The 16,698-nt window shown below is 38.7% G+C and overlaps 3 protein-coding genes across 7 annotated transcripts; 1 reads left to right on the forward strand and 2 right to left on the reverse strand.

Moving 5' to 3' along the window:
• Window positions 1-4,673: 4,673 nt before the first annotated feature.
• Window positions 4,674-7,279, reverse strand: LOC104799613 (pollen receptor-like kinase 3). Its single transcript, XM_010522226.1, is given in 3 exon segments — window positions 4,674-5,594; window positions 5,707-5,862; window positions 5,865-7,279. Coding segments are annotated over 3 exon segments (1,887 nt in total). The 5' UTR covers window positions 7,027-7,279; the 3' UTR covers window positions 4,674-5,025.
• Window positions 7,280-8,745: 1,466 nt separating this feature from the next.
• Window positions 8,746-12,516, forward strand: LOC104799614 (protein LAZ1 homolog 2). 5 transcript variants are annotated; one of them, XM_010522228.2, is made up of 9 exons: window positions 8,746-9,104; window positions 9,426-9,482; window positions 9,751-9,859; window positions 9,937-10,118; window positions 10,369-10,457; window positions 10,547-10,796; window positions 10,909-11,145; window positions 11,254-11,439; window positions 11,675-12,516. In XM_010522228.2, exons 1-8 carry the CDS (start codon window positions 8,964-8,966, stop codon window positions 11,410-11,412), a joined length of 1,224 nt encoding a protein of 407 aa, XP_010520530.1. In that variant the 5' UTR covers window positions 8,746-8,963; the 3' UTR covers window positions 11,413-11,439; window positions 11,675-12,516. The 5 variants fall into 5 exon arrangements, with proteins under 5 accessions (XP_010520530.1, XP_010520529.1, XP_010520531.1 ...); XM_010522230.1 differs by lacking the exon at window positions 11,675-12,516 and adding an exon at window positions 9,564-9,661 and having other exon boundaries at window positions 9,069-9,104; window positions 11,254-11,525; XM_010522231.1 differs by lacking the exon at window positions 11,675-12,516 and adding an exon at window positions 9,569-9,661 and having other exon boundaries at window positions 9,077-9,104; window positions 11,254-11,525.
• Window positions 12,517-13,015: 499 nt separating this feature from the next.
• On the reverse strand, window positions 13,016-14,732 carry LOC104799615 (protein LURP-one-related 16). The gene is made up of 3 exons (XM_010522232.1): window positions 14,455-14,732; window positions 14,053-14,310; window positions 13,016-13,300 (listed from the first exon to the last, which is right to left on the reverse strand). Exons 1-3 carry the CDS (start codon window positions 14,704-14,706, stop codon window positions 13,163-13,165), a joined length of 648 nt encoding a protein of 215 aa, XP_010520534.1. The 5' UTR covers window positions 14,707-14,732; the 3' UTR covers window positions 13,016-13,162.
• Window positions 14,733-16,698: the final 1,966 nt, after the last annotated feature.

Genomic DNA, 16,698 nt, shown 5'->3' on the forward strand with positions numbered 1-16,698 from the left:
TCCTTTGCAGTTTTTTCAACAGGCACGGTAGTGCCATCTGCGCGAGTCACAGTTGCTTGGGGCGAAAGCTTGATATGCTCCCAAAGCCCTCGACTGCAGAGAGTGGTTTTGGCTGCCTTCGACCAAATAGAGTAATTGTTGCCGGTGAAGGTCATCGGAATCAACCGTTGCGCCGTGTTTTCCATTGAAACAGAGGATGAACAAAGAGATTAAAAAAAACTGAGAATAAGAGAAGATGGATCAAAGCTCTGATACCATATGGAACAGAGAGATTCATCTGTATGTGACGATACACATATATATACAATATAGAAGAAGAAGAAGAAATAGAGAACATGAAGAAGGAAAGTTACGTACAAAAGGAAAATGTGCAAATCAGAATCTGTCACAAGAAGGAAGTTTGCTGATTTGCAAATATTATTCCAGGATTTCTGTTGATGATGAGGCGGACATGATTGGAGAAGCCGTTGGGAGGAAATCTCGGTGTTCTTCAGGTGTGTGTCCTCTAATAAAAGTAACAGAAATCTGAATCACTACCAAACAGAAAATGTCCAAGATTGTTTGATTGTTTGTTCAAGATTTGTCCAATATCACGTTTTGATGATCTCAGGGCGGGAACGAGCTTTCAGACAGGATATATATATATATATATATATGACATGACATATGACATGAGCTTGAACATGAATGTGTCGGACCAAAATGCTTCCATTTTCAGATAAATGACAATGTATGTGCATCCTCCAACTCGATATTATCTAATCAAATCAAACTAGGGTTTTAGAAGAACAAACAAAACAATGGGAAAAAAGAAGAAGAAGAAATGGTTAGAGGAATCCTGCAATCATTACGACTTGCCCTCGGCTTATTTCGACGCTCTCACCATTGATCCAGTAGCCATCGATCATTTTACCCACCTTTTCGAAAAATATTTCAGTAAAAGATTACCAAATCAAATTACCAGATGCAAAAAAATGAGATCAATGTATACTACTTCTGAACATGGAGCTCTCGAAACCCCTAAACCAAGGCCGAGCATTTCAGACATCTACCAAAATGTTTCAGAGTTCGGTTTCTTAGTTAATTACCTGTCTTGCCTCTTTTCCAAGAACCTGTGAAGTGAGTTTCTCCTGGCGATTGGTGGCCCTGCAGTATGAACAACCATATCTATATATAAGAAAATAATCCATATCAGAACTTAGTTTTAGCTTAATCGATCTAATGTTTAGATCAGAAGGATATTTCTCGATATATATCGCCAATTCGGCCGTCTATTCTTGATATCATACACATATTCAAAAAAGAAAGGGGAGACATCATCATAGTAACGATACCATAATAAGTCATTTCTGTCATGGAATCTGCAAGGTGATGGCTTAGATTGTTCAGGAAACTCGGGACACTTGTTTTCCGAGATGTAACGAAGTTTCTTGATTCACTTTCCGTGGTGGTGGGGGGCTGTTGCTTCTCCAGCGAGTAGTATTACGGGAGCTTGATATGGGAAGTTGTTAGTCAACAACAAATTCTGGAAACTCTATATTTGGTGGTTCCTAAATATCTGCATATACAGCTAGTATTTCCATTCTGTTGTTTTAGGTCAAAGTTGGATCACGTCTGTATATATATTTGTAAAACCAACTGATGAAGCAGCAGCGTTTTCTGCAAATTCTCTTGCTCATTTGATATTTATCATGGTATCAGAGCTTCAAATTTAACAAACACAAATAAACCCGATTTTCCGACCTTCATGGCTTCTTCCGAACCGACCCCGACTGATTCCTCGACACCGACCCAGACTCCTCCAATGACGCAACCCGGACATGCAGCAGATGCTATTCCGTTCCCGCGACGTACGATTTCGCCTTATGATCTGACCCCCAGCGACAACCCCGGCCTTGTGTTGTCGCAGCCACTCCTCCGTGGTGATAATTATGATGAATGGGCGATTAACGTTCGTCAGGCATTGAAATCCCGAAAGAAATTTGGTTTTGTCGATGGTACAATTCCAAAGCCGGCAGACTTCTCTCCCGATTTCGAAGATTGGGATACGAACAACGCATTAATTGCTTCTTGGATCAAGAATACACTCGAAGCGCATCTCCGATCTGATGTTGTCCATCGAGAATTGGCTCAAGACTTGTGGGATTATCTGAAACGACGATTTGGCAGATCGAATGCTCCTCGACATCTCGAATCCGAAGTTGGTATGTCGGCTGCGAAAATCGCTCTATGGCCTCAAGCAAGCACCACGGTGTTGGTTCGCCAAGCTCGCTGCGGCTCTTACAAAGTACGGTTTTGTTCAAACTGAATCCGACCACTCGTTATTTATTCTGAAACAGGGTACCACCCGTCTCCACGTGCTTGTCTACGTCGATGATTTGTTGATCACGGGAAGTTGTGCTCAAGCTATGACAAATTTTAAACTCTATCTCAGTCACTGTTTCAGAATGAAGAACCTTGGCAGCTTGAAATATTTTCTCGGCATTGAGGTGGCGCGAAATTCATCTGGTTTCTCTCTATGCCAAAGAAAATACACACTTGATCTCATTGCAGAAGCTGGGTTATTGGCTGCAAAACCTGCATTATTCCCGTTAGAGCAGAACCACCGATTGGGCATCTCCGACAGTGAAATCTTGCCAGATCCAGAACCGTTTAGACGTCTCATTGGCAAGCTTCTGTACCTCCTAGCCACTCGTCCGGATATTACATATGCGGTACACACTCTCTCTCAGTTTATGCAGACCCCACGCAGAGATCATTGGCTGGCGGCTCTACGGGTAATTCGGTATCTCAAGTTGAATCCCGGACAGGGGATTCTCCTACGATCCGATTCTGACTTACGTCTATATGGCTGGTGTGATTCTGATTGGGCCGGTGACCCACGTTCTCGACGATCCCTCTCTGGTTATATCATCCAGCTCGGAAATTCCCCGATCTCATGGCGTTCCAAGAAGCAACCGACGGTAGCTCTCTCTTCAGCCGAAGCCGAATACAGGGCAATGCAGATTGCTACTTGCGAACTCGTCTGGCTAAAATCCCTGCTCATTTCGCTCGGTGTTCGACATCCTGATCCTATGGTCCTCCACTGTGATTCTCAAGCTGCGTTACACATCGCTGCGAACGATGTATTCCACGATCGAACAAAACACATCGAAGTCAGCTGTCATTTTCTGCGACAATTTATTAAATCTGGCCAGATTTCGACACGTCATGTTTCATCTGCCTCTCAGCTTGCTGACATCTTTACGAAGGCACTCGGCCAACGAGAGTTCACGGTTTTCCTCTCCAAGTTGGGCATCCATAACATCTATGCTCCAACTTGAGGGGGGGGTATTACGGGAGCTTGATATGGGAAGTTGTTAGTCAACAACAAATTCTGGAAACTCTATATTTGGTGGTTCCTAAATATCTGCATATACAGCTAGTATTTCCATTCTGTTGTTTTAGGTCAAAGTTGGATCACGTCTGTATATATATTTGTAAAACCAACTGATGAAGCAGCAGCGTTTTCTGCAAATTCTCTTGCTCATTTGATATTTATCAAGTAGGTCCGGCTGTTTCCTTCTGGCCTTGCCAACAGTATAATCTCGTCGGCTTTCTGAGGTGAAACCTCATCGAAGATGAATACCTTGTCGTCGTATATCACAGTGATTTGAGCCATCTGAGTCTCCAGTCTCGCAGGTTTATCCCTTCTGGAAACGGTCCAAAGACATTGCCCAAATTGATCAAACTCGTGTTCTTGATTACAAATTAACTGACATAAACTGTGATAATCATCTTCAAACAACATACCAGATTCATAATCTCACGAAATTATCCAGAATATAGATTGTATAAGAATCTTAAGACAAGTGGAATTAGGAGACCAAATCATAGAAACTGGCAAACCGTTACGCATGTTTGGCCCTAGAATCAGTTTGGTAGAAACCGGCGCATACCAGAGTAAACTTGCGATGCAAGGAAACAAACAGTACAGCAATGGCGGTCATTTACCATAAAGGGGGGAAAACCCTAGCTAGCTTTTTACAGGCGGAAACAAAAGTACCCAATACGAGGAATATTGGTCTGACGATGATCAGTTGGAGTGGAGAAGGTGGGTTGCTGAGGGAACAAATCCATTGTTGTCGCTGCATAGGCCGATGAAAACGAGGAGGAAGAAGAAGAGCCCACAGAATATTCAGTGTTCATATCGTGCGTCTCTTCCCTAAAAGTTAACATAATTTTTGCAGACCTAATTATGTCTCGCAATTAAATCTATATTTAAAAAAAATCTATGAAGATTCTTACAGATTTATTTCAGTTTTATAAACTAATATTTATCCTACTCAATGGATAATAATAATTGGGGGGGGGGGGGTTTTTTTATGTAGAGTGAAAATAAGTTTAATGTTAAAAAAATGAAAATAATTTACCCAAAAAATAATATTGAAAATAACTAAACAGTACACAAGAATCTGGGATTGCCCAAACAAATTATTTTAAATAATACAAAACAATTTTTTGAAGGAGAAAATTGTAATTTGAAATAAATATTAAAAATAGCAGTTTTCACCGTTTTTTTTTTTTGTCAAAGTTGTTAACATAAAAAAACAAAAAAAAAATCATGGTAGAAACTAGTTGTTTATATATATTATTCCATTCGTCACGATTCGGATTTGCTTACGGAATCCAAATTGAAAACCCTAATCATTTTGCATAAAAATCCATTCTATATGTAACAGAAGATGAATATACATTACAAACTTCTTAGCAAACAAAGAAACGAATTGGAAAAAAAAAAAGGAAACGAGAAAAAAAGAAATCTGCCATTTCCAAACTTGGGTCATGTTTGCTTCATCCGGAAAATTTTTGTTGGAGGAAAAAAAAAACGTTGCCTTCCTACGCACGCAACCTTTTTTTCTTTTCGTTGTTTTTGTCTCTCTTTGCTTCCTCCTTTATCTACAGGTTCCGAAGAATTCTAGCGTTTGGACCGACAGTGTCTGCGTTTGCGTTTTGCGTTTGAGTTTTTCGGCTTCTTCTTCTTCATCAAGTTGTCACTTGTTCTATCCGTCTAACAGCTTCTTTCATACCTAGTCTCTCATCTGGGTTACTTGCTATACAGGCAGCCCCGATCCGCAGCAACTCAGCCATTTCCGCAGCCGATTCTGTATCGCTCGCGATCTCGGGATCGATGAGTTCATCTTCTTTATGTTCCGCGATTGAAGACTGCACCCATTGGACGATATCCGTACCACCTTTTCCGTTGTTTAGGTATTGAGAAGGAAATTTCCCTGTCAGGATCTCAAGAACAATGATTCCGAGGCAATATACGTCCGATTTCGCTGAGACTTGCTGTTTCTCCGTAAACTCGGGCGTCTTGAAAGCGAACAAAGTCTGTGCTGCGTTTTCCGGCTGTAGAAGCGGTAGGAAAGCGTAATCGCTGATCAAGGGCTCGTAGTTTTCGCTCAAGAGAACGTTGCTCGACTTTAGGTTTCCGTGGGGAAGCTCGTAGGATTCGAACTCTTCGTGCAAGAACTGCATCCCTCGTGCGACCCCTCGGATTATCTTCACCCGAGTTTTCCAAGTCAGTTCCGAGTGATAGATCCCTCGGTCGCCTGGACAGAAACATATTCAGGAGCTAGGTTGCCTTAGAACAAAATAAGCAAACGGATATGTCTGAAAACTATACAGAAACCGAAAGAAGAGCATGAAAACGTCTTTATTTACCGTGTAAGACGTAAAGCAAGCTGCTTTTGGGCATGTATTCAGAGACAATAAGCTTTTCTTCTCGGCGATAATGATACGCCAGAGGGGTAAGAACGTTAGGATGACGAAGTTGCCCTAATCGTCTCATCTCAACGTCAAAAGACTCTGTCGACAGTTCCTCTTCACGACGACGGCTAATCCATTAGCCATCAGTGCCTTATAAGCCGAGCCTAGGCTTCCGTTTCCTAGCACTTCGGCCGCTGCCTTCATCAGATCAGGCAAACCGAACGAACCTTTGTCGGTATTCACCATTATAATGTCTCCCATTCCCCCGCCTTTCCCGTGATGCGAAGATCCTTTCTTAGATGAGACATCCGAATCGCGCTTTCTGCCCGAATCTGTCGGCTTTTTGGCTGTTGATTCTGGTACTCGAACCTCCACGACCTCATTATCGCTGAGATGTTCCTTACCAAGCATCCGGAAGTCGGGTTCTCGTCTTCTCCTTCTCGAGATTACCGCCACGATGATGAAAAAGAGTATCAGAACCGCAATTGATGTAAGAATCGCTTTAATGGCGTGTTGACTATGCTCTTGTTCCGTCTTAGGATCTAAGTTTCTTGTAACAGACGGCTGGCAGACAACATTAAGCGGTTGTCCACACAGTTTCTGGTTTCCTTGGAAATGCATCTCAAGATTCTTTCTCTCCGATATGCTCTTCGGGATCTCTCCTTCGAGATCGTTGTTAGAGAGATCGATGGATTTCAGAATCTTGTTGGCATCAGTAAGCGAGGGAATATGACCCGAAAACTGGTTTCCTTGCAAATGAAGCTCCTCAAGATCATGCAGTTGCATCAGAGACGTGGGGATTGTTCCTTTGAATTCGTTGTTATCGAGAAAAACCCTCTTCAGCTGAGGCATATCCTTGAAGAAATCATCGGAGATCTCGCCCGAGAAACTGTTGTTCGAGAGCAAGAGCGATCTCAGGCCGCGAAGAACGTGAAAAGGCGGTAAGGGACCCGAGAGCAGGTTGTTATCCAACCTGATGGTTCTGAGATTGGTAAGAGCCTTCAAGTCTTGAACGCTGATAGAACCAGAGAGACCGAGACGCGTAACGTGAATGCCTGAAACCCATTGACCCTTTTGACAATAGATTCCGAACCACTTTCCATTGCAAGGATCAGTTCCTGTTCTCCATGAATTCAAGTCCCCTTTCGTTATGTTCATTGTGTTCTTGAACCGAATAAGAGATTCGGCCTCGTTCATGTGCTGCAGAGAAGGGGGAAGGAGAGATAAACAGAAGAAGATGACACCGATGGACAATGGAGAGGGAAAAGCAGCCATTGATCGGGTTTGATGAAGAGATCAAAGAAGCTGCTGTCCAAGAACGATGACGATGATGATCATGATCGTGATCACGATGAAGAAGATCGATGATTATGGTACATGATGTTGTTTTCGTGTTTCTCCGGTGGCTTCGTTGTTGGTTAATGTCTTCTTTGGATTGTCTTTGTTGGGCGAAAAATCGGACATGATCATTGTTTCTTGTCTTTGAGGAGCCTAGTTGGCAATTTTTGGCTTCAAATCCCAAAAATAGCTTAAATTAAGTTTTAAAATTATTTTTCTTAATTATTTTGAAATTAAATTGAAAGCGAGATTTCTTGCAACCACTGTTTTTATATAGATGCAGACAAAAAAAAAAAAAAAGGTTTGACCTAGTCTTGTCTTTAATTTTTTTAGTTTCCACGAAAAAATTGGGTTTTCTCTTGGCATATTTCAGGTACTCAAAATTAGGGGTGTCAAAACGAGCCCAGCTCGTGAGCTGGCTCGTGGCTCGCCAGAAAACGAGCAATCTGAGCCGTAATTTTTTCAGATCGTTAAAAAACGAGCCTAACGAGCCAGAGTTCATTGAACACGTGTTCAATGAGTCTGGCTCGGCGAGCTGGCGAGCTGCTCAACGAGCTGGTATTTTTTTTAAAAATAAATTAAATTTATATAAAAAAAACTCTAATATAATTTTATATTAATTTTTTTCATATTATTTATATGATATTATAAATATACTAATTATTATGATGGTGATAATTGAAAATATTAAATGATATTGGTGTTTTAACAATCCGAGCCAAATGAGCCGAGCCCAAAATGATCCGAGCTGGCTCGTTTGACACCCCTACTCAAAATGGCATATTTTTTTTGTTGATAGTGATGGGGAAAAAATGTATGATCAGAACGATAGTTCCTATTGATATAATATATAAATAATTGACGTAATATTTTAAGAAATAGAGGGAAATAAATGAGTGAAACGTGTGTGTGTATGTGTATATATATATATATATATAATGAAATCACAAAATTGAATGTTTCTATGAAAACATAGAAGTTGGTTTATGGTGGATAACTTATTTTTATTATTTTAACCAAAAAAACTTATTTTTATTAGAGATTGATAAAGGAGTTATGTTTTACATCAATATGTCAAAATCCCGCCAAATTTGTATGAAAACGGCGTTTTCACACCTAAAATACACGAAAAAAAATAAATTGAAACTACGTAAAATGTGACATTAGCACTATAAAGATCAAGATGAAATCTACTATTAATATTAATGTGTTTTATTAAGATTGGAAACAAAATCTCCACGTAATCGTGGACTAGATATTAATAGAATAATAGAAATTTTATTATGGAAAGTTATTAGTTAAAAAAACTAAAATTTATTAGTTTTTTTATATTAATTAAAACTAATTTTAATGATGTTGAGCATTAAGTGTGATAATAAATTATACATCAAAATCGGTTTCATTTATTCCACTGGATCATCCACAATTGGATATCCAGAAACAATATTTATTATCGAGAAGAGACTGCATTTCTTTAATAATTTATTGACTAAAAAAATCATTTGATATAATTCTTTAAATATTGAATAATTGCGGGAAAAAAAGAAACAGTCGTAACTTTAACTTTTTTTTATGGTGTTCACGGAAAAACAGATCAAAAAAGGCATTTTGAGTTTTCCTCTCAAAACCAGTTCTCGTGTTCGAGTAGTCGGACACGTGTCCCCAAACTCAGTTCTGTCTCCACAGCGCATGAACACGTCAACCGAACCACATGCACATGAAACAGAGAACCCTAATCCGAAAATCACACACGCACCAAACAAAGTTCTCATCACCTGATGTAAAGATTCACCGATTCAGCACCTCGAGATCACTCAATCGTACTCGTCGGCAATTGGGTTTTTTAGGGTTTCGTTTTATTGGATGGAAAAGGAATGAGTGAACAGAGCGAGGATAGGACATACAGGCATCTGCATTTTCCGGCGACCATCGTCGGAGGATCTTTCGCCGCCGTTGCGATTTGCCTCTCACTCTTCCTCATTCTCCAGCATCTCCGATCTTACACCAACCCCTCTGTTTGTACCTTCCTATGCATCTTTACGCACACATATATACGTATCTGTATGTTTATGGACTATGGAGTGCGTGATGAACTTTCGTGTGAAAAGATTGAAACTTTGGGAATTCGCATTCATGGGTTTGCTCGTTTTAGGGCTGATTTCGTGTGTTCAATAGGGCTAATATTAGTCAAAGTTACTGCAATTACTGTATTGATGGAGTTCTCTGGTGATTATTAGTCAAAGTTACTGCAATTTGGAGTGTTTGGTAAATACGAGAGACTGTTATTTCTTCAAGAAGGAAGAAACTTTGATTCTTGACAACAAATTTCGGTGTAGGAACAAAAATGGGTCGTGGCCGTTTTATTCATGGTGCCCTTCTACGCCTCCGAATCAGTAAGCTTCTCGATCCCGCAAAACCCTCTGTTTCCATGGCTTTGCAATGATACCGACTACCGAGTGCCTTGATGGATGTAGTTCAGGTTTCACACTGCAATTATGCATAATGCATAGAGCTTTGACATTGGATGCTTTGTTTGATGAAATTTCGCCGGCCCGTGGTTATAGAAAGCTCGGTTCGTATGTAGTTGAAGTCACTTTAAAAATGTCGTGAAGACTCATGTATCTGCAGCTAATTCTTGTCGGTTTTCCGGGTTTTGTTTAGATAATTTCGTTGTTGGATCCGAAACTTTCTCTGGCGTGTGATATTCTGAGAAACTGCTATGAAGCATTCGCCTTGTACTCCTTCGGAAGCTACCTGGTCGCGTGTCTAGGTGAGGACGAGAATTCCGCGCTCTACATTGTCGTATAGATTACGTCGCTCAGTTGATGAATTGTATATGCTTATTAGGTGGTGAAAAAAGAGTGGTTGACTTCCTCGAACACGAATCAAGAAAACAGAAGGAACCATTGTTAGAAAGAGTTAACGAGGACGAGAAAAAGCATCACAGTCCGATCCGGAAATTCTTGTGTCAACCGTACATCCTTGGAAGAGAGCTTTTTGTTATCGAGAAGTTTGGTCTCGTCCAATATGTAAGTTCCCGATATAAGGGCAATATAATAATTGTGTATGTACCTGATTCAAGGTAGGTTTTCTGCGTACTAACTCTCTATTTTGCAGTGTACATTACCGAGAATATGTAGTCTTAGCACGTCGGAAACCTAAGTTAATTCTCGTATATACACAATTACTATATTGCCCATATACCCGATTCTTATCTCCTGTTCAAGCCAGTTACATATATAGTTGACGGTTCATGTGCGATCTCGGTAATTGTCACAGATGATCCTCAAGACCGTTTGCGCATTCTTGGCATTCTTGTTGGAGCTCTTCGGGGTATATGGTGACGGTGAATTCCGATGGTATTATGGGTATGTGCCCGTAACTTTCGTTTTGAATACTACGAGACGCTTAAGACCGTAACCTTTTTTAACCCAAGGTGATCTATATAATTCTGTAGATATCCGTACATAACCGTGGTGATAAACTTCAGCCAGATGTGGGCGTTGTTTTGCCTTGTGCAGTTCTACAACGTGACCCACGAGCGCCTTCGGGATATAAAGCCGCTCGCCAAATTCATCAGCTTTAAGGCTATCGTCTTCGCCACCTGGTGGCAAGGCGTCGGGATTGCGTTGCTTTGTTACTACGGTTTACTTCCTAAGCAAGGAAAGTTCCAGGACGAGTTGCAGGATTTTCTCATATGTATTGAGGTTAGGGTTTGGTTTTCTTCTTTTTTGTCGGGTTAACTCCGGAATCCCGTAAACCCTAAACTCTAGCGAGATCTAAACCCTAAACCCTTGCGAATTCACTTTCCTTGCATAGCAGATGGCAATCGCAGCCGTGGCTCACATCTTTGTATTTCCCATCGAGCCTTATCGTTACATAACGGCACCCAGGAATGGCATGGTCACTACCGAAACAAACAAATCTAAAGTGACAGTAGAAGAACATGGTAAGGAAACGCCGACTGTTCTCGAGGAAACGGAAATTCAGGTGGAGACTCCGAGAACAAGCGTGAAAGAGAGTGTTCAGGACATAGTTGTCGACGGTGGCCATCATGTAGGACTCGGGAAATCACGTTACTCGTTTTCCGTATGATTCGGTTTAAGAGATTCGGGTTTCGTATTTGATTTTTTTTTCCGGGTTTTGTCTTGGTGTTGGGTTCAGGTTGTAAAGGATGTGGTGCTGACAATAAACCAAGCGATGGGACCAGTGGAGAAGGGCATGACGAAGATCCAAGAGACGATACATCAGAGGCTTACGGATTCGGACGGTAAAGAAGAAACAGAAGTCGCAGTCGAAGAAACTGGCACGGAAAACGTTTGATGTCTGGTCAAATGTTTCCGAGACAATGTAAGAAAAATGCATTTCTTATCAAAATTATCTTTCGGTTTAGATTTGCGTTGAAGACAGAAGTTCAAAGTTACAGAAAGTTCCTAGACATGTTCGTAACAAGTAACAAGAGCGACAAAGCCCTTGTTACGTGACCCTCGTCTTGTACTCGGGACAAAGCTGTTACGTCGAGAAGCATAACCCCGACGCCTATGGCTGAATGTCCGGCACTGTAATCGCTCGACTCATCTTGCAGGATATCATTCCTGTGTTGAATTCCACACCGAATAAAAGCCTCGGGGAAATGATCCTATAGAATGCCTCCAACCCGGGATGGCACGGAAGCCGAGAGAATACTTACGGTGAACCGTGACTCGTCTACCCGTGTTTTAAGTACCGAACCGTCAATCTTGTGAAGATACTGGCGTGAAAATGGCGGTGGGCGATCGAGATGCAAAGTGTAATCAGTTGCAGGATCGGTGTCGTCGAGGGGGAGAGTCACTGACCAATAGGACAGAACCGTGCTGGTTTCGGGGCAGTTTGAACTCTATGCGGTTAAGCGGTCTAACAAACAAGTAATATAAGCCGGTTATCGAATCTCCGTGGAAACTGGTCAATAAACCATTTTTTTTAGCCTTGTCGGCTCGACTAGTATTAGGTACCGGAAAGGTACCTGAAGGCTGGGCCATCAGAACACGACAGCCTCCCTCGGGGGCATAACGGCGTTCGATCTCTCCTTAACTTTTCTTCTCAAAGAGTCTCTGGTAAAAGCTTAGGGTCTTCTCGTTCAGACAGGAATCTGGTTTCAGATTCAAGTAAAAACTTCAATCAAAACACACAGAATATGCCAAAATGCTTGTCACGAGCCATTAAAATTTGGTAGAACAGCTTTTGGGGGAAAGGATGCTTCACAGTCAGCTCCAAAACCCCAGCCCACAGGAACCGAGAACGCATGTATGAAGAGTGGAAGAACAAAAATATAAAAACAGGGGAACCCCCGGACTCCGACGGAGACTTTCGACCGACGAAAACAACGAGACGAAAGACGGGGGGGATGCAGCGTTTCGCTAAGGGTAGATTAGTCTTTTTGCCTCGTTCAAGTTCGTTAACTCTGTTGGCTCCTGCTTTAGTATATTTATATGTTTGTTGGGAATTGAAGGAAATTGCTCGACTTTTGATCTCAATTTTTTTTATATTTTCTAACCCTTTATAGTATTTAAAAATATTTTTGATAATTTTGTATATCATATGAATATGATGGTTGACTACGGTTTTTTATAAGAAATTTTATGTATTTGATGATTCTTTATTGTGTGCAGTATGATAAACATGTTCATAAATTAATTTGTTAAAATTACAATAATAATTTTTTCTATTTTAAATTTTCGAATATTTTGCACCCAAATCATCAAGAGAAATTACAAAAAGAAAAAACATGTTTTCTTTGATCATATCTTGTTATTTAGGAATCTTTTTCCAACTAGTCATGAAAATACTCTATACAATATTTACAATATCATCTTTATAAAATCTCCTAACCTTTTTGGAAATGTGAACGACAAGCTAAAAACTTTGAAGAATGCGATAACTCCACCTCGAAAAATTCGAGTTTTATTCACTGGATAAATCGATTAGAGATCGGCTGTACAACTCTTTACTCTCTAGATTTAGTGTGTTATGGTCAAGTAGATCACTCCTTAATTTACATTAAAAACATTTATGAAATGAAATCATTAGTGCATGGTCAGCATATAGTGGATTCGCCATGGATGTAGTCGAGGATGGAGATGAGTCCAATGATGAAAGCTTTATCGACCTTAGGTTTGACAATGACTTGGTAAAGATCCTTCTTGCTCCCCACCATTTCCTTCTTTATTCCCACCTGCTCCCATTTCATTGCAATAATTTTTTTTTTAAACTCTTTCATTAATCAGCAGAGAATCTATTCGACTTTGCAAATCGATTATATACCCTTTATGTGATTCACATTCCATCTAGGAAAAAAAAAGTTGTGAATTTCATTGAAACTCATCCCGCTAGGTGATGGGTCAAAATTACCCGTAAATTGGATAGTCAATCCGATCTGTTGGTTAAGTTTTTGACTGATCATGAAATTGATATCGGGTTTTATAGACTAGATATGCATGCATAAGTCGTATTTAGATTCTAATCTATTGTTTTGTTACGTTGGATATCCATGAATTTCTAAAAATAAAAAAATGATCTAAAATACTCATGATGTTTAGTAAAAAAAAGTGTAAGAAAAAAATGTTTTATCCATATCTCCAAAGCAACCCTAATATTCGAATTTAACAAAAAAACCTAAAATTCGAAAAAAAAAAGTTTGACATGGAAACTGAAAATAGACTATTTTAAACATTTTTACAAAATATAAGAACTATTTTAGATACTTTATTATAATTTTTGGGAGTTGGAATGATTTCTTTGATGATATATGACTAAAATAAGTTATCAAGCATAAACATTTTTTTCTCCGTTATTATCCTCCTAGAGTGATTTGGGATCTAAACAGACACGGCACGAGGCGAAGTCTAGTAAGGAGTTTTGGGTTGATTAGTTCTATGAACAAAACCTGAAACGCATTACAAGACAAAAAGAAGAAGAAAGCATCACCTGAGCTAGGGTTCTTCCATCCGAATCAACAATTCTGCAATCTCTATCCGGAAACGAGCCTTCGATCTCGACGTAGCCGCTCTCGAAAATACCGGTTTTCGGTTTACCATAAACCGAGATTCTGATTGAACCGGTCTTAACCAGACATGAATCTTTTGGATCCTTGAGTGTGAAAACCAGCCTCTGTGACCCTTCATTGTCATACTCATAGCCTTCCCATTTCTTGTGTATCATGTTCATTGCCTGCAACATTCCTCCCTGAAACCAATACCGAATATCCAAATAATATTATTCAGTTACAATTTAAAATATTTATGTAACCCAATTCTTATAACCTTGGTACAAAGTGATTTTCATTGTTGGGGAAAAAAGAAATGTTGAATGAAATAACGTGAAATTAACCCTTTTGTGGATGAGAAGCAAGTCAGCTCCGTCGCCGTTCTTCAAGAGGAGCTTGCCTTTGGCGCCAAGAACTCCACAACCATAAACCCTAAAGATGACGTCTTGCTTGCAATCCGTCACGACGAAGCCTCCGCCGTTAACAACATGCGGCCGCCGCCTCACCACCACCGTCTCCTCCGATAACGACGTGTACCTCGTGCTCACCACCGGACCAACCGACGGTCGACTGATTTTTGCACCCATCACATCCATATATCATATAAAATACCCTATATATATATATGTGTGTGTGTATGTATATGTATATATATACAAACATATTGGAATATTTTCAAGTCTTCAAAGAAAGAAGAACCAAGAAAAAGGAGAGTTCGAATTCTTCGCTTAAAAAGCTTGGCACGCACTTAATGAAAGTGTGCAACTTGCATGTAATAATAAAATATAAAAATTTTAGGTAATTTATCGAATTTATGGGGGTGAGTTTAGAAACATTGAGTATATAGGTCCATTTGTGAAATTAAGATAATTGGGATTATAAAATTAAAATGGATCAATTAGTTAGAAATATAGACTTATAGGATGCAGTTTTTGAAATTGTTAAAGCTAAGAGACGCGAGTTTGTTTATAACTATTAGATAGTAAGAAAGTGTATTCTGAACTTTATTTTCGAACAAAATACAACTGAATTTAAATATTTTTTCGATTTTATTTTCTGATTAATTACATCGAAAAAATTAACAAAAAAGTTGTGCGAAAAATTACATATGGTAACTAAATTATATTAAAAGATTAAAAAGAAATTTGAATTTATTTAAAAATTTTGAGTTTGAAGAGTTAAAATTGTTAAAGGGGTTTATAGAATTAGCTAAAAGATTTTAAGCTTTAAATTTGTAAAATATAAAAATTTAATTTATAGAATTTAAGAGATTAGTGATTAATTACATTTTGAATAGTTGAAAATCCACAACTTTGAAGAAGGCGTCCCATTAATTTAATTTATATAATCTTTCTTGAATTTTTGGTAAATTAAATAGTAAAAAAATATAGTAATCGGAGAAAAATAGTTTAAATTTATCTTTTTTTTTTCAATATATGTTTTTGGTTAATGACTAAAAAACGTATGTGTTTTTGGAGACACGTCTATATCTGTTGCGAGATTATTGTTAGAGTCTTAATTTGTTGTACATATAACATTATTTCAATAATTTTACTCTAAATTTGTTATACATTTGAAATATTTCAGGATTTTTATTTGTTTTAAATAACTTTATCACTAATATTATAGGTTTTTTAAACTAATTATTTGATTAGGGAATTATGAGTAATATATTTTAATTTAATTATATTTTCTAGGATTTATCTCTTACGTTTTACAATTTATTCATTTAAAACATGATTCCGAGTTAAATGACATATTTGGTTAATTTTTTATTGAAATTATATTTCTATTTTTTAAAATTAAATTATAGAGATACAGAAAAATTTTCTAATTTTTTCTTTTCACCTTTTCGGAATAGGGTTAATCCCATAAAAATTCCCAAACACCGAATAGGTTAATCCCATAAAAATTCCCAAACTTGATTAATACTGGAAAACTAATTCCCAAACTTGCATTCCCCTATAAAAAATACTCAACTTGAAAAATTTTCCATTAGAAAACCTAAACTTGTAAAAGATTGTCAGAATAAAAATTAACTGACGTTGAACACAAAAATCGTTAGATAGGACTGACGTGGCAATACACACATTATACCACCTCATATTTTTATTCCACATCAGCAAAATATATTGATGTAAAATCAGGCCGGTTTAAATAAAATAAATAAATAAAGTTTTCCTTTTTTCCTTTCTCCGTCGAACTGCTCCATGGTTTATTTTCTTCGTCGAAACTACTCTGTGAGGATCTCTCTGTTCCAATTCCTCGAAACATTCTTCATTATTCTTTTGTGGGTTTCTATTGAACTCTTTTCTGGATTTTTCAAAATTAGAATTTTGCAGCTGAATCATGGAGTTTCGGGGGTGACTGGGGCTTTTGTCTGGTTTTGGTTTGTTGTAGTTTTGAATGGACCCGCTTTAATTGAGAGCAAATGTTTGATATTTTCCTCTGAGAAGAAGAAATGGTTGATCTTGGTGACAGTTTCCGAAGTTTCGCAAATGACATTTAGAGGGTTTACAATTCGTCATCAATGGAAAGGAAGAGAAAACTATTGATGAAGCTCTTCGAGCCATTGTTTCTATTGTCGA

This window comes from Tarenaya hassleriana, unplaced genomic scaffold (genome assembly GCF_000463585.1).
Source record: "Tarenaya hassleriana unplaced genomic scaffold, ASM46358v1 Cleome6, whole genome shotgun sequence".
Lineage (NCBI taxonomy): Eukaryota > Viridiplantae > Streptophyta > Magnoliopsida > Brassicales > Cleomaceae > Tarenaya > Tarenaya hassleriana.

Coding starts and splice junctions, on each gene's coding strand:
- LOC104799614 (XM_010522228.2), top strand. CDS start 8,964: ATGAGTGAACAGAGCGAGGATAGGACATACAGGCATCTGCATTTTCCG. Junction 9,105..9,425: donor GATCTTACACCAACCCCTCT/GTTTGTACCTTC, acceptor ATTTCGGTGTAG/GAACAAAAATGGGTCGTGGC. Junction 10,797..10,908: donor ATTTTCTCATATGTATTGAG/GTTAGGGTTTGG, acceptor TTCCTTGCATAG/CAGATGGCAATCGCAGCCGT.
- LOC104799615 (XM_010522232.1), bottom strand. CDS start 14,706: ATGGATGTGATGGGTGCAAAAATCAGTCGACCGTCGGTTGGTCCGGTG. Junction 14,311..14,454: donor TGCTTCTCATCCACAAAAGG/GTTAATTTCACG, acceptor TATTGGTTTCAG/GGAGGAATGTTGCAGGCAAT. Junction 13,301..14,052: donor ATGGAAGAACCCTAGCTCAG/GTGATGCTTTCT, acceptor AAATGGGAGCAG/GTGGGAATAAAGAAGGAAAT.